Below are 25,649 nucleotides of genomic sequence, written 5' to 3' on the forward strand. Positions count from 1 at the left end.
CCGCTCGATCAGTACCCTCAACACCTACTGGTAAGCATCCTATTCCCAGCAAAGATTGACTGCAATAAGAAGGACAGCAATAAGAATAAACAATAGCAGGACAGGTAAGTTTACTAAGTCTTCAACTCCTTCACAAAGGTTCTAACTTGAGTTAAACACCAGAGAATAATTTAGAGGCAGTGCTTTCCATTTTTATTAATTCCTGGATCTCTACGAATTCCACAGGTCCTGCTCATCTGCCAGAAGCAGGGCCATTATTAGTGCAAATGGGTGAAGGTTCCATGGTTCATACTGCCCCCTGCTGTTGGTCACCTGGCATAGTTTGTCTCGTTGCCTCCCATCTCTTGCAAGGTATACAAAACCCTGAAATTCTTAGAAATTAGGATCAACTGTCATTTCTGGATATTCCTGTTTTGTTATTTGCTCGGTAAAGACTTAATTAGAAAGGGATTATTTTCCCAGATGGGTCAGTAAATACACTGGGTGATTGAGCCTCTTGACGGCAGAGCTCCCCCATAATCATCAGCGAATCAAAGAGCAGAGCGAAGAAAGTTGTGCCATTAAAGAGGGGGCTCAAGGCACGAGCCCCCCAGACTACCCCAGGAACCACATGTGCTGTCGGTTACACTGTATCAGTATCCTGCAAAGTAATTTTTCTAAAAGGTGAAAACGAGGGAGGTAGGGGATCCCTTTAATCCTAAGTAGTATGGCTATAGTCTGTAACGGTGGTTCTCAACTGGGTCCGGGGAGACTACCCCAGTGCAAGGGAAGGCTAAGAAGGCTCAAGACCCCCACCTAGCACCAAGGCGCCCAGCGGGGAGTGCCACATTGAAAACCTGACCCAGTTGGTGAAAACATCCCCTCTGAATGTGTCCAAGAATTCACTACTACGGTGGGGAGGGGAGGATGACAAGCAGCCCCCAAACTCGTGACCCCACAAACCCAACACCTTTCCAGAGTTCGGTCCACCTGGGAAGACACCGTCCCGGAGCAATCTTAATTCACAAAGTGCCCCTCCTCTCATGACTACGTATCTCAATGTAAAGAAATAAAAAGCCACTCACTCTTTCAACCAGGGATATTTTTTCCACTTTTGTCGATGAGAGCTCACGCTCCAGCTCTTGGCAAGAATTCTGCAGGGCTTCCAAGGAGTCCCGCAAGGTGTGGTTTTGGGACTGCAGCCCTTGGACCTTCTGCTCCAACTCCGCTTTCTGCTTCTGCCAGAGCTGCCGCTCTCCTTCCACCTGGGACAGCTGAGAGGCGAGCTGCTCCTGATCTTGAACTTGACCTTGCAGCCGACTGAGCTCCTCATCCTTCCTCTCTAGTTCCTGCTTGCCATCTTCTACTTCCTGCATGAGGCCATTCACAGAAGACTGCAAAGTAACATAATTACGTTTGGCTCCCTCGAGGTCCTGCAGCAGATGAGCCTTCTCCACTTCAAGAGAATCCACCCGACTGCTCAGACTCTGTTCCTTGGTCTTGCAGGCCTCTTGGTCGTTGCACAAGGCTACCACTTTCTCATTCAATAATTTTAACTGTGCTTGAAGCGTCTCCACTGCAACTTCGGATTCCTCTTTTACCTGAACGTTCTGGTGCTCTTTTTCTTGCAAGAGGTTTTCCAATGAAAAGTTCCGTATTTCTAATTCAGACACACGGGCTTGCTCTTTCTGTAGGCCTCTGGTCAGATCTTCTTTTTCTGACTTCGTATTAACCAGATCGACTTTCAAGTCTCTCAGGTTCTGGGATATCTCCTGGATTTCTGCTTTGAGGGTCTCCACCTCGGCTTTGGAATTCTCAGCCTCACGAACTGCTTGCTCTTGGCTTCTGCCTGACAGCTCCAGCTCCCTTTGCAGGCTCTCGACACTACCTTGCAGCAGCTGCACACAACACTCGCTTCCCTTCAGTTGTCCTAAGACACGGAGCTGCTTCTCACGATCGGCGTCCAGGCGGGCTCGGAGCCTCCCTAGGCTGTAGCGCAGCCGAGGCACTTCATTCCCTGGGGCGTCCAGGTTCTGCTCCTCGGCCTTCGGGGTCCCTTGGTCTTGACATAAGGCTGCAACCTCCTCAGTCAGCTCTCTCACCTGTGCCTGGATCATCTCCACCGCGGTTCTGGATTCTTCCTGCATGTGTGCCCTCGCTTGCTCCTTTTCTTCTACAAGACTCTGAAGCGAAGAGAGCCGCGCCTCTAATTTGGACGCTTGGCCCTGTTGCTCCTGCAGCTGCTTTGTCAGATCTCCCTTTTCAGATCTGAGTGTGGTGAGATCTACCCGGGAACCTCTCAGGCTTTCGGCCATCTCGTCTACCTGTGCTCTTAGGCTCTCCGCCTCGGCTTTGGCGTTCTCGGCATCCAGGATCACCAGCTCTTGGTTCTCCTCGGACATCTGCAGCTCCCGCTGGAGACCCTCCACCTTATCCCGGAGCGCATCGTTGTCTCGCTCACATCCTTTCAGCTTTTCCAGGACGTGGAGCTGCTTCTTCTCGTCGGCCTCGATGCGCACACGCAGTTTCTCCATCCCCTTCCGCAGCTGGTGCACCTCCTGCTGGGTGGAGCCGAGTCGCTCTGCGAGCTCATCTTTCTCCATCAGTGCAACCTCCAGGGCCCTGGACGCGCTCAGCCTTTCCTGTTCCAACTCGTTCAGTTGGGCCTGCAGGCTCTCAGACTCCCTGGCCAGCGATTCCTTCTCCTTATCCAGTCGTCCGACCTGGCTCTCCAGTTCCCGCGCTGCAGAGGACAGTGCCTGGGAGTCGCCTTCCAACCTCCGCAGCTGCTTCTGCAGGTCACCTCTGTCTGCCGACAGCTCGCTCAGCTGCGAGGACAGAGTGTGAAGGACAGCCGCTTTGTCCCTCACCTCAGCCTCCAGTGCCTGGACTTTCTCCTTCATCGCCTCAGACATCTGGGCCAGGGTTCTGTTTTCTTTCGTCACGGTGTCTAATTCTCCATGAAGCCGGTTTCTCTCACTTGTGGCTACAGAGAGTTCTTCTTCAAGGTGGACAATAACTTTCTGACAGTTTTCCTTATCTCTTTCCAAACACAGCTTCTCATTCTGAGCCACCTCTAAGTCAGCTTCCATGGCAAGGGCGCGATGTTCAATCCCAGCGTCCTCAGCCTTGATCTCCACAGCGAGGAATCCGTCCTTCCGGCTCTCACCCACCATGGGAACGTTCTCTTCAAGAACTTCCTGCGGGGAGTCGTCGGTGCCCATTTCTAAATTAGAACTGAGAGCTTCGGAAGTTTCTACTCTCGGGCCTAACTCCTGGTCAGCACGGGAGAACGATTCCAACTTTTCACTTAAGTTACATTTTTCTTTCTTAAGTTCCTCGACTATCTTTTCCAACTGTAAGCACATTTTGATCTTGGTCCTTAGCTGCAGCTCCTGTAAATCAAGTCTGGAGTCTAACTCTTTTATTTCATTCAGCAAATTTTCAACTTTTCTGTCACGGTCCTCTAAGGCGTGAAGTAATCTCAAATTCTCATTTGATGCCTCTTTCACCTGCAGCTGGAGAGTCTGGATAGACACTTGATTCTCCACAAACTCCATGGGCGCTAAAGCATGAGGGCCACAAGATGACAGCTCAGAAGTGTGTTGCAGACAGCCCTGGCCGCGGACTCCCACTGCTGTGTCATCAGTGGCTTCCGAGGGCACTTCTCTGGCTCCCTGTGGAACACGTGGGCCCTCAGTGGTTTCTTCAGACTCTACGCTGAGGTCCTGCTGGACAACCTCTTCACAGATCTGATGACTGTCCCGCTTTGGTGTTTTTTCTGTAATCTCTGAAGTATATTCTTCTGATTCTTTTATGTCATAGCTACCATTTTGGCTCTGAATAGCCTGTAATCATGACATAGAACCAGAATGCATGTTAGTTTTCAGGAAGAACAAAAGGCCTTTTTATCACTTTATAGAAAAGGGCCTCCAGCCTCTGGTAAGCACATGTCCCCACACAGCACATCCTCACCACAACCTTCCCTCCTTCTCTCCCTGTCCTAATTGTGACTCAACACAGGTAAACATTTAGTGTAGGTCCCACCTACGTGCAAGGCCCTGGGCAAGTTATGTATCAGGAAGACAAACACTTTCATTCTTGGATCGACTTGAGTTTTAACACAATGCAATTTTACCTTTCTTCCTTGCTAGGAGTAGTCTACCTACTTTAATATATATCTTTTTGTAATTATCAAATATAGGACTAACAAATTCCATTTGACATGTCCAGGTTTCATCCTTAGTATTTATGATATTAACCCTAATAAGAGAAGGCAGTGAAGGTTCATGAGCAGACATCCAGCCTAAGGACTTCAACTCCCCATCTGTGCAGCGTCAACTCTGCATATGTTTGGTTAAACTGCACGTAGGCTTCTCATTTCCCTCTCATCTATAAAACGAAGCCTGCTACTGTGACGATTCCTGTCCTCCCACCATGACCTGTTTCTCTACCTCACAAAGGCAGACAGTGAGACTCACACTCTGGGCACCATTATTAGGAAAGCTTGCCGACTGGAAGGACAAAGTCGTAAGTAATGAAACAACAATCTTGTATTCAAGGACAGAAATGCCTTTTTAAATTACTTGATACCAAGTTACCAATTTGTACCATAACACATTGTTAGGGAAAACTAAGTAATATGTAAAGTAGTTCTTCTATTTTGTTTTGACTATAATGCTAACATTAAAATGAAAATAGTCTGAAAAAGGCTAAAAGTCTGTCACATTACCACTCAGAAACTCTTAATAGCCAAGTATGTCTTATTAACCCACAGTAAAAACGCACTCACACTGCTCTTTAATCCTTTTCTCCAGACTTAGGTAATTTTCCAGAAATGAGTGCTTAAATCTAATCACTATAAAAATTTATTCAGGCCGGGAATTTAGCTCAGCGGTTCGGTGGCCTGCCTTGCAAGCGCAAGGACCCAAGTTCAATCCCCGGTACCAAAAATTAAAAAAAAAAAATTTATTCCTCCCTAAGGTTCCCTCGTGTTTCAAGAGTTCTGGTTGGTTTTGAAAAAAAAACAAAAAAAAAACTTTGGTATTTTATTTCCTTGAACCCTAAAAACATTCTAACTTAGATTTCAGGTTGACTCCAATTCCACAAACATCGATGGAAGGCCAACTGGTCACCCAAACTGAGAAACAGCAGGCCCACTTGGGTTCTTACCTCTTCATTGTCGGCACCAAGCAAGGACTGAGAACTTAGTTCCAGTCCCTGAAGCTGCAGCCGCGCCACCTCCAGCTCGAGGGACAGGTGCTCCGTCTGCTGCTTCTCAGCCGCCAGCTTGGACTCCATCTCCAGCGTCACACTTGTCAGCTTCTGCTGCCACTGCTCATTTTGGGACAAGTACTGCTTCCTCAGACAGTCCAGCTCCGTCCTTTCAGAACTTAATAACTCCCCAAGCTCTTGAATTTCTTTATCTTTTACCATCGCTTGACTTTCCATTTCCTCTTGCAGATTCTTGAGGGACCGCAGGTACCCCTGACAAAGGGTCTCGAGTTCTTCCACACTCCTCTCCGCGGTGGCTGGGGCTTCTTTTGTGGTCAGACACTCCTCCTCCAAGCTGGCATTTGTTGGAACACTCTCCCCTAAATTACTCAAAAAAGACGTGTCACCGGTCTGTTCTAAAACATCTTTGTAAAAAGAGGACTCTCCAAAACTTGTCACACTAGGGCTGTTGGTCACACAAGAGAAGGACAGTGACAGAACATGTTCCTCTGGCTTCATCTCCTTTGCCGAGTCACTTTGTAGGTTTCTCAAATTCACTGACAAGGCTGAATTTTCAGCCTTCAGCGTGTCAACGTAGGACCATAGCTCCGACATCTTGGAGCTCATCTGACAGCGCTGGTCATGTAAAATCTTGTGCTCGCTTAGTAAAGATGAGAATTTCTCCTGCAGTTCGGCGAAGTGCGTTTGAACCTCTTTATTTGACAAGGTCAGCTGCTCGTAGGAATTGCTGGTATCTAAAGGGTTCGAGGACACAAGTGTCTGCTCATTTTTCCATTTATAAAATTCGTTGGCGGGCATTTCTCCCACAGACTCAGCTTGGGGAAGGCCGTTGTCATCATTTAATATTTTCATTTCATTCACTAGCTTCTCTACCTCTTCTGCCATTCTACTGGTTGCTGTGATACACTCTGCCCTTGAGTCATTTAGCTCCGACACCAGCTGCAGCTTCTCCACCTGCAGCATCTCACACATCTTCTCCAGCTCGCCCAGCTTGCTCAAGGCTGCCTGCAGAGAAGAACATCGCCAGTGTGCATGGTCACCCTGCCTTGGGGACAGCTCACAAAGCACCGCACTGTACTTCCCTTCTGCATCCGCTTCACAGTCCATGAGGCCGCTCATTTCCTGGGACGAACGGCCTTGGAGGTTGCCAGCTTTTAATTCTCCTTTAAGTGTCTGTACCTCCTGCTGCAGGCTCTCTTTCTCCTTCTCACTTTCCTGAGGGTTTAATTCCGTATTTCCTATCAAAGCTTCTAATTGTACCATCTGTGCATTAGAATTGTTAGGAGCAATGTCTTCAACCCCGAGATCCGTATGAAGTTGGAAACTGCACATATCGATCTCACTCTCTCTTTCATTCACAGGGTCCCTAACTGGCTCCAATTCGAGATGCTGACCTTCATGTTTGGTCTTGGTTAACTTCATCAGTTGCTCATTCTCTTGAAATAAGTCATTAACTTCCTTTTGCATCTTATTTTGTCCTTCCTTTAAAGCCGTGATTTCTTGCTGTAAGGCATCAGTCTCACTCTTGGAACTCGAGCGGAGGTCCCTAATCTCAGACTTCAAAGCTTGCTGCACCACCTCAAACTCTAGTATTAGCTTCTGGTTTTCTTCTTCAGCAAAGGCTAATTTTGTGAAGAATTCCTGGTGCTCTTTTGCAAATGTTGCCTTTAGCTGCTCTAATTCGTTTTTCCTACTTTCACTAACACTGTTGCATTCGTTGAGCAAGCATTCTAACCTCAAGTTCTTCTCTTGTGCTGCTTTGTATTTTTCACTAAGATCCTCAAATGCACTTCCCGTCTCCTCACATCTCTGTAGTAAAAAGAGTCTTTCTTGCTTGTACTGATCAGACAACTCTGAAATGCTTTTCTCTTGTTTCTCTATACAGTTTGAAAATTTCTCATTTTTTTGGAGTAAGTTCATTTTCTCTTGGTTTAAGATTTCATTCATCTCTTTGAGAGTCCCGTTCTCTTGGGTTAGCTCTTCAATTTCTTTTTTACTTAGAGAAATAATGGAACTCATTTCCTTTTTTTCTGAGCTCAGGGTTTCACATAAAAGCTGTAGCTCCTTTAGAGAGTCTTCCAGGAGCTGGTTACTCTTTTTTAATTCTTGAATCTCTACTTGCTCAACTTCTAATCTTGCTTTCCAAAGTTGTAACTCTTTTTCCTTGTTTTCCAGGGCAACTAAAGTTTCAGCGACAACATTCTGATGAACAGAAGTGTCTTCCTGTAACTTGCAAATGCACTGACTTGTCTCGGCCACAAAGCTTTCATGCATCTGTTCTGCTTTAATGAGATTTTCTTCTATTTCCTCTTTGATGTGAACCAACTCTTCACACTGCTTCTGCAGATCCGAGTTCATCTGCTTCTGAGATTCTAAGGAAAATTCGAGCGAAATGACTCTACTGTGTAGGATGGCCGGACTTTTTGGACTTGGGTCTGCATCTAAAAGACACCGGCTCCTTTCTAAAGAATTGCTTCCTTGTTCTCCCATCACATTTACAAAGGAAGCACTCATTGCTGACTGCTGTTCAAAAGCCAGACAACTGCTCTGATGGTCCCCCTGTGACCGTGCAGACTCTTTGGATTTGAACAGATCCCTGAGGTTCTCATATTCAGCCTGCAGCTCCTGGTAATGCTGGGCCTTGTCTAGTAGTTCACTTGACAGTAACTGAAGCCTCTGCTCTAGGTCTTCAACTTGCCCAGTAAGCTGAGAAGTCTTCATGCACAGATTTTCCATTTCCTTCTTATGCTTCTGTTCGGAGAGCTCCGCCTTCTGCTGTAGCCCCTCATACGCTTGTTTCTGCATCTCTGCCTCCCTCGTCTTGCTGTCAACCACACTGCACAGGTTTCGCATCTCCACGCCCAGATTGTCTCTTTCCATCTCCAGGGTTCTTACCCTCTCGTTATATTCATGGCTTTTTATTTGTTGTGTCTTGAGGCACATTTCCAAGTGGTGGACTTTACTCTGCAAGCTCTCCTTTTCTGATTCCATCTGATGTAAAAGTTTTTCATTTTCACTTCTCCAACGAGAAAACTGAGTTTTCTCTTCATTCAACTCTTCGTATTCTTTCTTTGTTAACTCCAAGGCACTCATTAAAGCTTTGGACTCTTTCTCCATCTTGCTCAACTTTTCGTTCAGTTGCTCAATGTGATGTTCCCTCTTCTTTAGAAGGTCTTGGGAACAGTCTCGCTGCTTTTCCAGATCAGCCAAGGTGAGTTTCAGTTTCTCTAAAGTGAAGGAGTTCTCTTGCTGATTTATTTTTTCTTGAAGCTCTCTCATCATGGTTTCCTGAGAGGCATTCTTAGCTGTTTAAAAAAGATTTTAAAAAAACCAAACAAATCTGTCAGTGTCTCTAATAAAAAAGTGTTCTATCAGATTCCTAAACTCTAGGGCTGGGGATAGCTGGTAGAGCATTTGCCTAGCACTTGGAAGGCCCTGGGTTCGATCCCCAGCACTGCAATAAAACGATTTAAAAACTATAAGCTCCTTTTAAAAATCCAAACAAACTAATATATCTGTATTTTTTCCATCTTTTGAAATATTTATTGGAAGAGAGAAAACAGGAAGAATAGTACTAAAGTGAAAATCTCCCAGTTCACTGTGAGGCAGTTCTGATGTCCGTGAAAAATAAACAGCTACTCTACCATTTCAGCCAAAAGTCCACGACGCTATATATCAGTAACTCTCACGGCCTACATGGGATTATTCTTGAGGGATAATTTCACCCACATTTCAATCCCTCCCAGTAAGGGTGGTGAGAGAATTAGAATCATTTGGAAACTTCCATGACCACCTTACTTTCTATTCAATGATTCGCCTCTCCCCAAACTCCTTTCTGGCTGAGAATAACCATGATGTTTCTCTGACACAAGGCTTCCGAAGGTTTCAGTGATGATAAAGACTTCAGATTCACATTCATTGGTTGTGATCGAATCTGGCATATTGGGGAGATTGAGAGTCGAGGGCCTCTCAGGTTCAATGCTAAATGAGAAGCCACACAGATTTCCAGCCCTCTAATCTTAATCTTAATCTCTAATCTGAGAAGTTGACAGCTTTGGGACAGTCCCCAAGTGCTTCTGTCTGTCTCACTCAGGAGAACCTCAGTCAACAACATGGGTGGCCAGCACTGGGAAACGCCCCAGTGACCATACACTCCAAAAGCTTTCCTGCAGGACAAATATTTCTACCTGCTGCTACAGAAAACAGAACGCTCTCTCCAGGAGGTTTAGTTCCAGCTACTTGGGAGGATGAGGCAGAAGAAGGATGGCTTGAGCCCACCACTTTGAAACCAGCCTGGACAACATAATGAGACACTGCCTCAAAAAAAATGCAAAAATTAAAATTAAAATAATCATAAAGAAGCGTGACACACAGTCACAGGTCAAAAATAAAAGAAATTCCTAGATCAGGTGAGAAAAAAAATTGTGAAAGACTAGGGGACAAAGAAATATGAAATAAATGTGGATTCATTTGATATGGACCACATAATTCGTTGGCTTTAAAATTAGGAAATTAAAATCATTCGATCCAGTAAGTTGTCAAAGTACATAGGCCGCGAAGGGCTTGGAAACAATGCACTGAGTATCAGGGTTTTGCGATCTGAGGCAGACGGCGGAGAACGAAGGGCTGTGTGGACGACACCAACCCACTGGAGACCCCGAGACCAGCATTCAGGTGAGAGGAGGTTTCGTGTGGGAGACCTTTACTTTTCCGGTTTCAAAGTGATTTTAAAAACCAGGTATTTTGGAACTCGCTCCGTCCTAAATTTTAGAAGTTTAACTACCACACTGGAACTTAAAATGGAAGACAAAACTTCCTCCACATGTCTGGAGGCATCTTTTGTGGGGACAGACAGAAAAGCTCAGAGGTTTTGCCACTAGGCCAAGGCCACTGCCTTCCTCACTGGATCACAGCTGAGAACCGGACAGCTCTGAATTCACTCACCTCTCATTTCTTCCGTGAAGTTCTGGCTCTGACTCAAACACACTCGGGCTTTCCGCAGCTCCTCCTCCAGGTGGCTGACTTCTCTGGCCCTTTGTTCAGACTGAGCTCTAAGGAAGCCATTTTCCTTTTTCATTTCCTAAAACGCAAGTGTTGGTCATAATCAATACAGATGCTGGCACAGCTGACCTCTGTCCCTGGTAGAAGCGTCTGGGTATCTCACGAAGAATCACATTTCCCCTTTCTTCTACTCAACAACAGTAGCTTAGAATACTTGACTCAAAAGCCATGAATAAAAATCAAATCAGAAACACCAAACCCAGATCAGACAATGTTTGAACTCGGGTCCCTGTGCTTGTGAGGCAGGCGGCCGAACCACTGAGCTAAACCCCAGCCCCAAGAAATGTATTTCTTTGAACTTTTTAGTCATACACGTGGCTCTCACAGAGTTAGTTCAAAAGGACGAGCCTATTCACATAATCCTCAAGATAAAAGCCTCACATTCCACTGGGCACGCTGGCATATCCTGTAATCCCAATACTCAACAGGCTGAGGCAAGAGGATCACTGTATGTTCAAGACCAGCCTGGGCTACACAGTGAGTTCAAGAGCAGCCTGAACTACACAGGGAGACTCGGTCTCAGAACACCAGAAACAAAGCAAAAAAGCACTCCAAGTTCGTAGCGTACCTGACCAATCAAATATATCTTTGCAAAGAGCAGATGTATTCATGAATCAAAATATTCGTATTATAAATTTTCACTTTTATTTGCAAAACCATCTTAAGGTTCACTGTGACAGGAATGTCTTTATGCGTAAAATTACCCTCAATAAATGTTTTCATTAGGAAAATCTAGTGTTCAAAATACTGGAATGCATCTTACGAGGAAAGAATACACATATAAAAAAGATAGAATCTGGCTTCAGAACAAGTGCCCTCCAGAGACAGAAAATGTGAAATCAACACTGAAGACAACACCAGGCTCTCAATACTAAAGAGATACACAGTGTGCTATGAGGAATTAAAGGCTGGAGCACAGAATAGTAATTAATTCTGATGGGGGAGTCGGAGCTTTCACAGTGAAAACGGGTTCCCTGGGAACCCGATTAAATAAGTATCCGGCATCAATGTGCAATAAAATAGCAGAGATGCATTTATGCATTCCCATTCCATTATCTCAGGGGACTTCTAAGCTTAAAATCCAGCAATATTTACATGCCAAATAAAAACACAACTGCTTAACCATGTAAGACTCACCTAATAAATATGCCAAATACCCTACTCTGCTTTTAATGATTTTTATAGCTGATAAGTATTTCAAAGCATATGATCCACCACCCTCCGCATCCAGGGCACTAGCACAGATTGTTACAAACCAACAGGACCAAGAGTCCTACAACCTTCAGGGGGAGAAAAATCATGAGGCTATTTTTTTTTTTTTTAACTGCATTTCCAAAACCCTGAAAACAGCCCTCTGAGAAGTAGGACGATATTTTTGAATCTTAAAGAAACAATTAAGACCCGTCCTTCGAAACCCTACTGCATCATTAGGAAACAGATGGCCCCGGCGCCGCTGTGTTGGAAGACTGCCCGCCGTCATCTGCCTGGTTACTACCAGCAGATGGGGACCAAGGCAGCAAAGCCAAATGCAAGAAGCGGGAGAAGCTGGCTAGCAGAGAGTACTGGGGAACTTGCTGGCAGCGGCTCCACTCCCGTATACACATTCATTTCAGCATTAAAATGAGACGGAACCTGTTGTCGGTATGCTACTCCTGTCCCCGGTGTCCCTGTCCTGCCTGCCTTCCACTGCGAAACTGATGAAGATATCAAAGGAAGATATCAATCCATGCACAGTGAGAGGCCAATGCTTGTGCTGGTCTACATCAAACTGTGCAAAAGCACAATGATGAAGGCAAAAATGGCCATGGACTTAAGTCAGCACCATTAGACTAAGGAAGACATCATCACCGGTTTGTTTCTTGGGCACAGAAGAATCACCCATCCAATGAGATCCCAGGTATGAAAGACAGAATACTTCAAAGCACAGTGCCAATGGTAAGTGTTGTTATTGGTGTTTCTTCCCCGACCAGTGGGAAGGCCCCGATCAGTGCTGAAAGAGGCCAAGGCGAAGGAGTGACTGACATGTAAGTCACTGCCTGGGTTGACTTAGATTTTTTATCTTACAGTTTAGAAAATATTCTCACTCTACACATGGTGGCTTACGCCTGTCATCCCAGCACTCGGGAGGCTAGGGCAGGAGGATGGCAGTCAGTTCAAGACCAGCAGGGGCTACATGGTGAGTTCAAGGGCAACCTGAACTGCACAGCAAGACCCAGTCTCAAAGAGCCAGAAAAAAACAGCTCAGCTGAAACAATCTATTCGGATGACGTCTACCTCTAGGGGGCTGGGCAAGGAAGATGCTGCAGGTAAAACTGGGTGCCTCCCAATCAGAAAGAGAAGAGGGAGAGAGAATGGACCACGAAGGCAGGAGGTGGACGTTTACACATCTGCTGGTCTCCGTCCATCTCGGCCCAACGTGGAGACACTGAAATAAAAAGCGAGCCGGATGGGAAGATTAGCCCGCCGCGTCTTTTTCTGTCCTGGCATTAGCTTCGTAAATATTTGCTTCCAAAAAGAAACATTCGGCCAATCCTGGGACCCAGCAGGCTTATAATGCTACGGTTACAATCAACCCACGAATTTTTAGTGGCCAGCATTTAGAAAATGAACATCTGAAAATGGGTGTGCATGCTGCTATCCATCAGCAATCAGTTCTCCACGAGTCTACAGCCACTTAGGACATGACTGCGTATCTCATTACCAACAATGAGTTAAGCACACAGGATGTTTCCTCCTGGGCGTCTCTTCCGTCCTCGCATGATTTGCAAAATTGGGCACAACTCCGGAAAAACACAACAAAAACCCCTCGAACTGCCAGCCAGCATGAGAGCTTAGCGCGCAGTTCCACCCAGATCGACCTCGGTTCAGGGGCAGCAAGGGAAGCATCACTTCCCAGGGCCAGACGAAACAAATTTCAGCTAGTGCTCGCCCCTTCCCGGTCCCACCCGTGAGAGCAGCTCGATGCGTCCCTGGCGGGGTGAAGGCAGAGCAATGGGTGTACAGGGCGCGCTTCTCCCTCCCCGTATCACTGCTCCTGCCAGACCAGCTCCTTGGAGGCGCGATCCTGATCCCTGCACTCGCGAAGGTCCCCGAGTGAGTGTTCCCTCATCCTGCCGTCACGCGGTCACGCGGCATTTTACTGCCAACCCGCAACGTGACACAGCCGGCACTGGATGGCGCTGATCGGCATCTAAGCCCTCTGCTCACTTCCATGCTAAATGCGAACTTTACCCGTGACTGGGCCACAAAATCACATTTCCCTGTACTGATGCTCTCTCATTGCACGCAGCGGATTCGGTGACTGAACACAGACAAGGAAGATTTCAGGGCAACTGTCACATGGTTTCGGCATCCAAAACCTACAAGCCTGCTAATCATGCTGCACTGAACTTACAGTTAGTTACACACCTGGGGAGACACCCGGAGTGGCAGTGTCAGGGAAGGGGCAAAGTTCTCAATACGGAAAACCCCAAATGCACTGTCGTCCCCTGCTCCTGACCTTCCGTGCCTGGAGGCCACAGAAAACAATACCAACATCCAAACATCACAGCAGCTGTGAAGACCAAAGCTACAAGCAGGTGGGCTGCAGTACTGTACTGAGCACCAGGCTGCACTCGGAACACAAAGATTGACTTTGCTCGTGAATTCAGCCTGCATGAGTGGAGGTATTATTTGTCCCTATAGGCAGACTCAGAAAGGGTAAGTCACTGCCTCGGGGTCACACAGCAGGCAGCGGGCCGGAAAGCGATCTGTATTCAAGTTTCGTTCCTTCTAACACCATTCATTACACTTGTATCTCCGAGTTCTAACCAGCACACTTACCATAAGTCACTTATCTGGTCCCAGTACCTAAGTTCAGGACCCAGCTAAACCCTTTCAACTATCGTTATCACCCTCAAATGAGGAGGCATATTAAACATTAGCTAAGATGGCAAGTTCTGGCCTCATGGGCAGACCCTGTGCAAGCACTTCCCACCTGCGCCGCTGTCACCTGACACAGAAGGTGTGGGGTACAAGTGACAGTGGGTATGGGTGAAGCTCGGACAGACTGGAGCCCACCGGAAGCAGCTCTGCAGGGGACAGGCCAGAACCGCGGGGACAAACACGTCCGGCCCACGGGGCCTGCTTGGCCCAGCCTGCACCTCCCAGATGACTGCTTTGACAAAATGTCACGGACAGCTGCTGGCTGCAAGGGAAGCCCGGGCAGGGAAGGAAGGGCTCCACACCAGTCTGCCGGGGCAGGGTTAGCAGAAGCATCTGCAGGTCAGGCCCACCGGCCAAAAGGCAAACACTGGTTCCGCGGCAACAAACACTTCCATCTGAAGTCGAAACCACTGCAGCTTCTGAAGCTTCTTCCAGGGGGTCCCAGGAGGGCAGGGGCCAGGCCTCGTCCCTCACCCTCACCTCCAGCAGCGCGCCCTCTGCACAGCTTCCCTGTGCCCTTGGCTGTGCCAGGGGCCCTGGGTTTCACCGCCGTGCCCCACCCTGCAAAGCCCCAGGTATTAAAAGTGCTGAGACCGCCCTTCTTCCCTCATGCAGCGGAGCACTTCGACTCTCATCTTCGCAGTGTAAAAGTCATAGTGAAACCCTGAGAATAAGCGAGGAAACATTCTTTCCTGGGACACTGGAGGGAGAAGAAACTCCACTGATCCTCTGCGGTTCCTTTTCCTGCGCGGCTTGGATCAGACTGCTCCAGTCTGTTAACCACTCCTAACTGACATTATTTAAGCTTTTGAAAATCAACTGCAGGCCACTAAACAGATGCAGAGAGAAGCCCAGGTGAAGAACGCACAGGTCACTTCCTGTCAGCAGGAACGACGGGGTTCACACCACTGCCGGCCCCTCAGTAAACATCTCCCAGCACGCTGTGACCAAACGCGGCTCCAAAGACAGCGGCACCTGCACCTTCACACACCAAAGACTCAGGCCAGGGCAGCCAGAGCAGCAGAAATCCCAGTTAGTGATTTTCATAAGAATTTCAAATCCAGAAGTCCACCATCTAGCACTACTTCTGTTTATTTCAATCTGTGACCTTCTACATGCCTTTAATATTGCAGCGCTCAGAGGCCAACCCTTGGAAAGGCAACTTTGCTTTATTTTGAGACAGGCTCTCACTAAGCAGTCCAGACTAGCCCCGAACTCTCGGCGATCGTCCTCCTCACTTAGCCTTCCGAGTGCCGGGAATACAGGCGCACACCACCACGCCTGGCTAGAAAGGCAATCGAAAAACTACTTCTTATTAATAATTTTGCTGCTTTCCATTGGGAAAATCCCTTTCTTTCTCCCGTCTTCCCACCTCTGAGAGGGTCTAAAACAATCTTTAAAAACTTGAGTGTGAAGTTCTCAAAACAAGTCGTATTTTCCTCTAACTGCTACGTGCATGCAAATAACTCCATCAGAATGCAAAAAATGAAAAAATAAGCACATAATTCTATGTCACAGGTCCTATGACAGAAGACTTCGTAATAGTTCTGGCAAATAAAAAAGAAAGTTGTATACGGTCGTGCTAACCTGCCAAAACCCACGCCGACGTTCTCCCCACCCGGCAGGGCTGAGACGCCGGGCCTCACCCGCCCCTCGCTCACCTGGCTGCTGCTCCTCAGGGCCTGCTCTTCCACCTGCCTTTCCTCGGAAGCCTGTTCCATTCTGCTGCACTTCTGCTTAAATTCTTCCAAATTTTTCTCTAACTGTAGTTTTGCTGATGAGACCTACAGTGGGAGGGGGAGCAAATTTCACCCTCATGCTCCTCCCTTTGCAAATGATCATTTATTCGTAAAGCGGAACAAGCTCAAGCAATGTAAGAGCGGGGCCGCTCTGGCCAAGGCCCCAGCTGTGTCACCACAACCCTCCAAATTAGAGCCCATGGCGGGAACCTGGGACGTCCCTCGGGGGCAGCACACAGATGAAAGAGGGGAGGCTGGGGAAAGAAGACACAGAAAAAGAATGAGCCACTGCCCGCAAGGGCTGTGTCATCTGTCAGCGACAGATATTAGGTCCTTAGGTGGTGCAGCCCGACAGCAAACTAAACAGACACCAGTCCCTGAGCTCCTGGAAAGAAAGATTCGAGCAACAGGACATGTGTCAAAACGAGCAACTGCACAGGGGGTCAGACGTGTGCACCATGGAGAGAAAGTAAGCGAGCTGAAGAAAACAGGAAGTAGGCACACAGCGGAGACGGGACCATCAAGGGACTCTTGAGCAGCAAAGGACCGTGCACCAGGCAGGAGAAGCCGGCGAGGCCCGAGCTCAGCATAGCCAGGCAAAGGCAAGGCCACATGCGAGACACAGCGAGGAGAGCAGGAGAGGACCGAGGAGGACGCAACCTAAGATACAGTGGCAGTGGCCGCATGAGAGAGTGACAAGGTCGACGCACAGGACAGAAAGCCAGGAGGAGGCTGCAGTACCCAGGGAAAGCAGACAGGGCAGGCAAAGGGCAGCACCGAAAGCAGTCAGAGGGCCTCACGGGCCACAGCAAGTAGAAAGACAGACACAGAAGTCAGGCTGGGCCCTGGCAGGGAGGCTGGGGACTCGGAGAGTTGTGTTTCCAGAGAGCACACCTTACACCTGTAATGTAGAGCTGTACACTCACCCTCCATAAATTTTATATTTTAACACAAAACAGGTTTAAATAGGCTTTACCTCCTTGACACGCAAACAGATGTCTGTCCGTGTATATACACGGGTGTGTGCTTATACACATACGAACACGTGATGATCAAGTAAAGGTGGACTCGCAGTTTCGGTGGACTGCACAGGAGTGCGGGAGAAAGGAAACACGAGGATGACGCGGAGGTGCGGGCCGACGTGAAGGACAGAAGCACTGTTTACGGCCCGGAGACCAGGAGGAGCAGGTCACAGAGCTGGAGCCCTGTGGTCACCACGGGAAGGGTGCCATGGGCCAGCTCGAGTCTGCAGCTTGGAAGGGACCCGGGGGGGACGCAGAAAGCACATCAGCGTCACAGCAGTGAGACCCGGGAAGCCACAAATCTGGGTGGTGAGACTGCTTTGGAGTGAGTCTCAAATAGGTAGGACTTCCTGTGCTTTACCTGCTGGGGCATGAAGGATGTGGGACAGCTCTCCCTGGACCCAGGGACCTTGGGATCTGACGTCGTAAGTCCTCCTTCTCTGGAGGAGGAGACAGAGCCGTAAGGGCGAGTTTCCTCTCCATGCGGGTGAGGGAGGGAAGTGAGAAGACACTTTTTCCTCAACAGAATCGTGACTGATAGATGAGGTCCAAACCAGTGGGTCTTGCGGAAGCTGTGAGTAGGGAGGCTCTCGGGAGAATGGGACGGGGAAGGGGCGCTGGATGGCAGCCTAGTTACAGTCAGAGAGCAGCAGGAAGTTCTGGTGAGCTATTGCACACAGGGCGGCCATCAGGAACAACAATGCGCTGCACATTTCAAAACGCTGCAGGCTCTCGCTCTGCAGTCCAGGCTGGCCTCAAAATTGGAACAATCCTCCCGCCTCAGCCTCCCAAGTGCTGTGTTTACACGTGTGCGCCACCTCACCCCGCCCTGCTTCACCTGATTTAAACGTTACACAATAGATGCAAGTGCGGAACATGACATGAAACTCCATTAGGGTTGTGACTTTTATGCTTTTATGTATGGTTTTTTATTCTTTTCGTACCGGGGATTGAAATTGGGACCGTGCGCTTGCAAGGCAAGTGGCGGAACCACTGAGCTAAGCCCCCCTCCCTGTATCTGTTTTTTAAAACACTCTCCTCACATCTGTGGGAGAGAAGCACACTCGAGGACCAGGAGGGACCAAGGAAGGAGCCACCGCCAGCGCTTACTTTATCCAGCTCGGCCTCCAGGCCGCGGAGTGTGTTTTTGGCCTGCTGCAGCTCCTGGGTGAGCCTGGCTTTCATCTGCGTGCTCTCCTGGTCCAGCGTCTGGAAGGCCCGCTGCTGTCGGGAGAGCTCCTAGAACGGAGGGCAGGAGCTGGGCTCACATGCGGGGCTCTGCAGTCTGCGGCTGCCCAGGGGGACCCGGCCCAGCTTCCTCAGCCCAGCCTCCCGTCCATCCCCTCCCTGGTCCTGGTCCCCAGCCAGCTGCCATGGAGACCACAGGCACCCAGAACTGGTCCACACAAGAGGTGGCAGCTGCCTCTCCCGCTCAGGGTGGGAGGTCAAGGCCCTCGTGAACGTGGGTCACCGCATGGGGACACCAGAGGTCCTGGTCCCTCTGTGCAGGGCCTGGACCCTCACGGGCACACCCTCAGGCTGAGGCCCGTGGGACAGCACCCCCGCCCACTCCTGCCCCGTGGGGACAGCAGCCTCTCTGGCTCCTCTCCAGCTGTGGGCTTTGCAGCCAACAGAGGTATGATCGCAGCCCTCCTGCTCCGAGGGTGTGAGAAGGGGAGCCTCTCGATCCCAGGACGGACTCTCCAGCACATCACAGAACAGGGAAAGAAAATCAGTGAGCACTGATTCGCCCGTCTGGTTAAAAACCCAAAGCTGGACCAGCACCACACCAGGTGTGGGCACAGAGGCATCCTTCCCACCCACCAAAGCTTCCCAAATTATAAACAGACAGCTCCCCTCCACATCGGCAAGCGTTCCAACACCACAGTTCTCCAGAGCCCCGGGGATCCGCCCTCCCCACTCCACTTCCGGTACCTCCTGAAGCTCCTTTTCTTTCTCCTTGACCCTCTGCTCCAGGGAACATCTGGCGCTTTCCGCGTTTTGTCGTTGGCAGCTCATGTCCTCCGTCAACTTTTTCAGCTTTTGTTCGAGCGCAGTACACTAAGGGCAGATAAAAACATTCCACACCAGGCCAACATGATTCCAGGAAAAAGGCACCGTCTGTGTTTTAGGAAATATCTTAGTTCCAAGATCTGCTGTAAGATTACAGGTGTTTTGATCTTTTCGTTTTCATAAAACGCTGCATTTGAAACTGTCTGCTGAACACAAAAACCACTACATTTATTTCAGAACAAATAAATCTGATCTTTGGGGAAATAGTCATGGGGATATAAAGCATTAGCTCATTTAATTAAATTCTTCACAATCTGCTGCGGAACCTGAGGCAGCAAGTCTGCTTTTTCTGTCGCTGTTGCACGAAAAGGGGAGTCCAAAGGCAGTGGTGCTAGCTTAGTGATGTACGAGTTGCAGGCCAGGAATGTGCCTCAGAGGTGCCCTGCCTGCCTGGCAAGCGCAAGGTCCTAGGTTCAACTCCTGGTCCTGGAAAAAAAATGTAGGTGCTACAACATAATCAGAGGGCGCCTGTTTCTCTCTTGTAATTTTTTCAAGTGAAATGAATTTTGTAAGAAATTTTCAGTGAAGAAATGCTTCCTTTTCTCTGTACTTCATATTTCTGGAGGTTCCAACTCCCCGGGATACCACACCTGATCTTTCATCAAGCACCCAGACGCAACACAAAAAACAACCCATGGCCTTCTTACAGGGCCAGTTATCCACTAAGCATTTTTGAAAATGTAGGAAGCTCTTTGAGAATTAGATTAGAACTAAATGGCCTTGATTCATTGAGTAGCAAAACCCATTCCTGTGTAGCGTGCATTCCCTTGGGCCCAAATCCTTAAAGCTGGTCAAGAATGATGGAATGATTATGCACACGTCAGAACTTTTGAACCGGAAAGTTTAAACTGTAAGAGTTTGAGCCAGTGGTTCAAACTGATCCACTCCCTGTAAGATAGCTTTGTTTTCATCCTTGTTGTCCTGGAGTTTTTAAATCTCCAAGGAAAAATACTATCGGGATTATAACAACAATAAAATATGAATCCAATAGATACCTCCTGAGCAGCTATTCGGTGTCGTGCATTGTTCCAGGTACTGAGGAAACGGCAGTAAGCAATACAGACAAGACTGGTCCAAATAACAGTCCAAAATCATTATGGTTGACAAATCTCGGCGGAAAATATTTTAAAAACCACCTGCAGCAAACTAGATGTGTGCCCTTGGCACCCCCTACTGGCACTCCCTCAAACGGCAGCGCCCCCCACTCACCTATCTCAGAATCAATGTCCTTTTCCACTAAACATAGCTTTTACAAGATCCTTTCTAAAAGTACCAATATTTTATTTTTTTTAATTTTAATGACAGGCCAGGGGTTTAGCTCAGTGGTGCCACCGCCCGCCTCGCATGCTCAAGGCCCGGAGTTCAATCCCCAGTACCAAAAAAAACCTGTTTAATGACATTCTGTCAGGCACGATGCGTGGACCACATAAAAGCAGCCGACCACTAGGTGTCACAAACATGCCACAGTATTCTAAAAAGCATCCAGCGCTCAAGTCCATATGAAACGTGTGACCCTGGGCCCTCACGGAAATGTCTGGGTCTGAGTTTTTCACCGGTGAAATGTGCTGCACTCCAGGCCTGCAGCCAGCCCAACACTCTTTCGACATGAATTCAAGCATCCTCCAAACAGCTGGCAGACCTGGGAAAGTCCTGTGCTACCCACAGCGTGCATCCGCTCACGAACTCTACTCCCCTGACTCCTGTCTGACGTGCAGGGCAGGGAATGGCATCAACACAGCACGATCGGATGTCGGCAAAACACACTGACAAACTCCTATGGGGGACAAGAAGGGGAAAGGTGGAACGAATTTCCAGTTAAGGAGATAAGTAGCTTATTAGACAAAACCCAGGAAGGACTGCACGAATGGATCTTCAGAACCTGGAGGGACCCCTAAGGAAAAGCCAGAGTTGTGTTGTCAGTACCCCCTAGGCACAACTCTTAATACACAGTCTGATTTTTTTTTAAAAAAAATCAGCAAAGCCGGGGATTTAGTTCAGTGGTTCCACCACCTGCTTCGCAAGCATAAGGTCCTGAGTTCGATCCCCGGTACAAAACACAAAAGAAAACAAACAAACAAACAAACAAAAAATCAGCAAATACGTTAGCCAGAACAAAGATTTGTTGATTCAAACCAGTAAGGTGCAATGTGAAGGAGTAAAATGTCACCCACACATAGGGAGTCCTGGATGGGCAGAAATTCAACTCAAAATTAGCCGATCTAAAGGAATATATTTACCGGTCCCACCACTGGATGGATTAAATTCAATCACACATCCTAACTCTCTCTTTAAGCTCCCTCCCTCGTGCTAAGAACCTGGACTGTGGGCTGAGCGCTCACACAGAACACGGCCAAAGATCATCGCTCACATTCATTCTACAAACTGAAGTCCAAAATACTGTTTGCAAAGAAAAGTGTGAGAAGAAGATTTCTCAGGAATTCATGAAAAGTCAAGTACCTTGGTTGCTGCCTGGTCATGCTGTGCAGACGTTTTCACTAGTTCATCCCTGTTTTTGTTCAAAACTTTGTCTTTTTCAATTAATTCCGCTTTTGTCTTCTCCAGCTGGAGCTGCAGCTCTTGAAATCTATGCGCTTGACTTTTCATTTCTTTTTCTTGTCCTTGCAGACGCAGTTCCAGCTCATTAACCTTGCTTCTCAGCTCTTAAATCACAAACAAAAACCACACTCCGGTTCCTATATTTTTTTATAAAATGTCCAGAATTTATCTTTTATTTTACTCTACTCTGCAATCTTCAGTGAGACAGATCTAAATGATTTGCTATAACAAAGAAACTAAATGAATTCAGTTCAGTGGTCTATTTGTCATTTGTAGTAAAATACTCCATAGAAAGCAGAGAAATAGATTCTTTTAGGTTTTCACAGAAAAACCTGGGGAGGACACGCTTTTCTAAAATCACAAACAGGTATCTTACAGAGGCTGCCAAAAGTACATCTGATATCATAACTTTGGTTAAAGTAACCATTTGTTTTATACTCTAGCAAACTAATACAATGTGAGATCAAGAAATACGGTGAATGTGTCCCTTTTTAAATTTTCTTACAGCAAAAGACATCCTGTCGTTTATCCCCCTCAAAATACTTCCTGTTTGCTCTGAACACAGTTACCCCACTACCTCTGCAGCTTTCTGAAGCAGTACTGGAAGTCCTCTTTCAGTTGCTGCCCCAGTGTCCTGAGTCCACTGAAAACGTTGACCTTTCATGGTCATTGTGACTCTGGGAAGGAGCGGGGCCAGGTCTGGTGACCAAAGGGTACGAGGACACAAGGACACTATTTCATGAGCTGCCTCTGTGTGGGACGGCACGCAGTGCAGCATTTGCTGAATGTTTTTTTTTGGTACTGAGGGTCGAACTCAGGACCTCACACTTGCAAGGCAGGCGGTGGCACCACTGAGCTACATCCCCAGCCGCCGAATTTTTAATCACACCTCATAAAGACACGTGGGAAAGAGGGCTCCAGAACTGCTTTGGAAAGTGGCCAGAGAGAAGGGATGAGTGTGTCTGAAGTGAGGGAGGAACAGCCACGCGTCGTTGAGTGTGACGGTTTATTGTTAATTTAAACATGCAGCATATATTTCAATCACACTCCATATTTATCTGTGCCCATATCGATGCAGATGAGTGGCAGGCAGTGAAAAGTTCACCCTCTGAATTTACTAGTTTTATCGTGAGTAAAGATCAAAACAGGATGAACCTCGGAGCATCCTGCCAAAATTAACAGTGATCTTTTTTCCCACCTTTTTTCTTTCTTTTCTTTTTTGGCACTGGAGATCAAACTCGGGTCCTTGCGCTCGCAAGGCAGGCCACCAAACTGCTGAGCTAAATTCCTGGCCTTCCCACCTTTTTTCCTACATACACTTGACCTTGGTTCCAATGGAAGCCGGTGATGATTTTCAATATATCATTTCAATATATCATGCCAAATTCTAGAGCAGATTCCAGAGCCAGCTGGCGTGCCTGGCTGTTGGCCGCGGTGCTGTGGTTGAGGTTACAGGGTTGCGGCCACCTGGATGGCGTGGCAGTGGGACACAAGCTACTTACTGCCACATCGAACAAAATGCATACGTGAGCTCCAAGATGAACACCCCCCTGTAAGTGACTCTGAAGTGATCCTGGGAACACTTAATTTAAACTTAATTTCGCTCCAGAAGTTACCTTGATTCTGGCTTTTCAATTGACCCAAAAGAGGAGAACCACAGGAACTGTTGTGCCAACTGCTATTAGCATCTCTGTGCCCTGTTTGCAAAACTGATCTACTCGGAGTCACCTCTTCCTCTCCAAAAATGTGAGATGCGGAGAAATCCCTCCTACTTGGGGTTTTTTGAGGATGAGAAGAAAGTCGATTTGGGGTCCTCTCCTGTTGCCAGGAGAACACAGACGAGGAGGCCTGGTGCCGGGCAATGTCGCGGTGATTCATGCTGGTCTGCGGCACTGCCTGGCTGCCTCTCTGGAAAAACAGAAACCCTTCAGAGCCCTGGAGTCTCAACACCCAATGCTATTTATTTTCAAATAAAACATAAAGCCAGGACCACATACCAAGAAAGAACATTCGTCAAGTCCAGGGAACCACGAAGGCCCAGGGCCAGCCATGGCCAGACTTGCCGGCGCTGAGGGGCCGGCCCCTCTTTACTCGGCATGCCTCACCCTCTCCGCCAGACACGGGTGAGCAGTCACTGACACTTTCAATCCCAACCTGGCCGTCCTTTGCCTGTCCTTGGTCACACACCCCCCAGAGCTTTGCACGGAGAATCAAAATTAAATTTTAGCTCAAGCAATCTTTTCAGACTCGCTTTCTTCCGCACACCTCCCCAAAAAATGCCACTGCAGGTGTCTCCCAGTCCACAATGGCGCTCGCTGCTTCTGAACTGTTCCTCCTCCGTTCTTTCTGACAAACAGCAAACACAACTGGAGCCGCTGCCCCACACTCTTTATAGTAAGCGCTGTTCTTGCTGTGGGATGAGGGTGAATGTGGAGGAGACTCACATTCTCCATAAAAGAACGAAAAAGAGGGTTAGGAATTTAGCTCAGGGGCACCGCCGCCTGCCTTGCAAGTGCAAGGTCCTGAGTTCGAACCTTAGCCTGGCAAAAAAGAAAAAACGCTCTGGGAATCTACATCAAGGGCAGAATTGGCTACAAGTGGCGCCGCAGTACTCAAGAGTCCCCACTTACAAATTCAACCTGAAGCTCCTGGCTGAATCATGCCTCTCACCCAGTTTCTATGTGTAGCAGAAAAATCCTAGTAAATGCCAAACTGAGATTTTTTTTTTTTTGAAGAAGTGGGACTGTGCACAGGACTGGCAGAAGTGGACTAGGTAATGGGAATTAGAAATCTGCATTTTAAAATGTTATCGACATTACGTCCCTTCACTCACCTCTCTCCACTATCAAAGCGGAGCGTCAAACTATGGCCAGCAGCTTTTTGTTGTTGCTGTTGTTGAGGTGAGGTCTTGCTATGCAGTTCAGGCTGGCCTTAAACACACTCTGATCCTCCTGCCTCAGCCTCCCAAGTGAACCAGCAGCTTATTTAAAAGAACTGAGGAGATCGTGCTGATGACGTTCTCCTCTGAAACCAGCATTTCATTAATAAAGAGACTCAAGTGCCTCGTCCCTCGTTCCACCAGAAGACTGGACAGCAAAAGTTGTCTCCAGGTGACAAATCTGCCTGTGGGCATCGGGAATCACCCCCAGACTCACTCCTTCCTCATCCCTGGATCTTACCAGGGAACTCTATAGCTCTGGTCCCCTGGAATTCGTGAGAATTCAGTATCTGGAGATAAACTAACCTCCACACTCCATTTTCCTCACTCCCACCTAGTTTTAAAACCTAAACATGCCAGGCACGGTGGTGCCCGCCGGTGATCCCACCACTTGGGAGGCTGAGGCGGGAGGAATATGGCAAGTTCAAGGCCGGCCTGAACAGCATGCTGACAAAAACACTAAGAAGAAATCACCCCAGGGTCTGCAAGGTTTCTCTCAGTCTTCGAAACACTTCTCGGCTCCGTGTAAGGGATTCTGCGCCACCTTCGGCTCTCCCACCGCAGAGCCCTTCCCCACGCTCTAACTGTGCGCTCTGCTTCCAGCCGCCATCAACTCACTTTGGCCTGCAGGGCTCTCACTTCTGCTTCCAATCTGTTTCGTTCCTCGATTTCTTTGTTATATTTTTCTTTGAGGTCTTCATACTTGGAACCTAACACAGACAAGGAAATACGGTTTGATTTCACCCAGTGATTTGGGCGAACAGCTCAGAGGTCACAAGTGCCCTGCACTAAGAAAGACACAGTGCTTCCATCAAATTACTCAAACACCGAAATACATGGAAACATACACAGCAGCCAGATGCACTTTTCTAAATATCCAAATTAAAGGCTGAATTCAAAGTCAAGAACTGACTTCCCAGCTAAAGAACTGCTTCTCCCCCAGAGGGGGAGCAATCTTTACCGCTGTAAAGTTGACTTGGGGTGAGCGGAGTGGCGAAGGTCCTCTGCGGTGTGCTGAGAGAGGCGTCCCCAGACTGCGCGGCCTGCTGGCTCCTTTCCAGGTCAGTTTTACACCTGTTAGAAAAGGACCCGGATGGGCCGGGGATGTAGCTCAGTGGCACC

At 48.1% G+C, this 25,649-nt stretch overlaps 1 protein-coding gene across 3 annotated transcripts in view; it reads right to left on the reverse strand.

Annotated features, from left to right (window-relative positions):
• The window catches only part of Cenpf (centromere protein F), a 47,995-nt gene that overhangs the window by 11,325 nt on the left and 11,021 nt on the right, over positions 1 to 25,649 (reverse strand). For 2 of the 3 annotated variants that reach the window (XM_010642524.3, XM_010642522.3), the window contains exons 4-13: positions 25,489 to 25,601; positions 25,146 to 25,237; positions 23,206 to 23,497; positions 21,491 to 21,693; positions 18,896 to 19,021; positions 18,071 to 18,199; positions 15,861 to 15,983; positions 10,159 to 10,294; positions 5,152 to 8,519; positions 1,065 to 3,827 (exon numbers count right to left, since the gene is read on the reverse strand). In XM_010642524.3, the coding sequence (XP_010640826.1) occupies positions 1,065 to 3,827; positions 5,152 to 8,519; positions 10,159 to 10,294; positions 15,861 to 15,983; positions 18,071 to 18,199; positions 18,896 to 19,021; positions 21,491 to 21,693; positions 23,206 to 23,497; positions 25,146 to 25,237; positions 25,489 to 25,601 (7,345 nt within the window). Of the gene's footprint in view, positions 1 to 1,064; positions 3,828 to 5,151; positions 8,520 to 10,158; positions 10,295 to 15,860; positions 15,984 to 18,070; positions 18,200 to 18,895; positions 19,022 to 20,672; positions 20,800 to 21,490; positions 21,694 to 23,205; positions 23,498 to 25,145; positions 25,238 to 25,488; positions 25,602 to 25,649 lie in introns of those variants that run through there. The other variant, XM_010642526.3, reaches the window with a different exon arrangement.

This window comes from Fukomys damarensis, unplaced genomic scaffold, assembly GCF_012274545.1.
Source record: "Fukomys damarensis isolate Sample0158 unplaced genomic scaffold, DMR_v1.0_HiC HiC_scaffold_11, whole genome shotgun sequence".
Taxonomy (NCBI): Eukaryota; Metazoa; Chordata; class Mammalia; order Rodentia; family Bathyergidae; genus Fukomys; species Fukomys damarensis.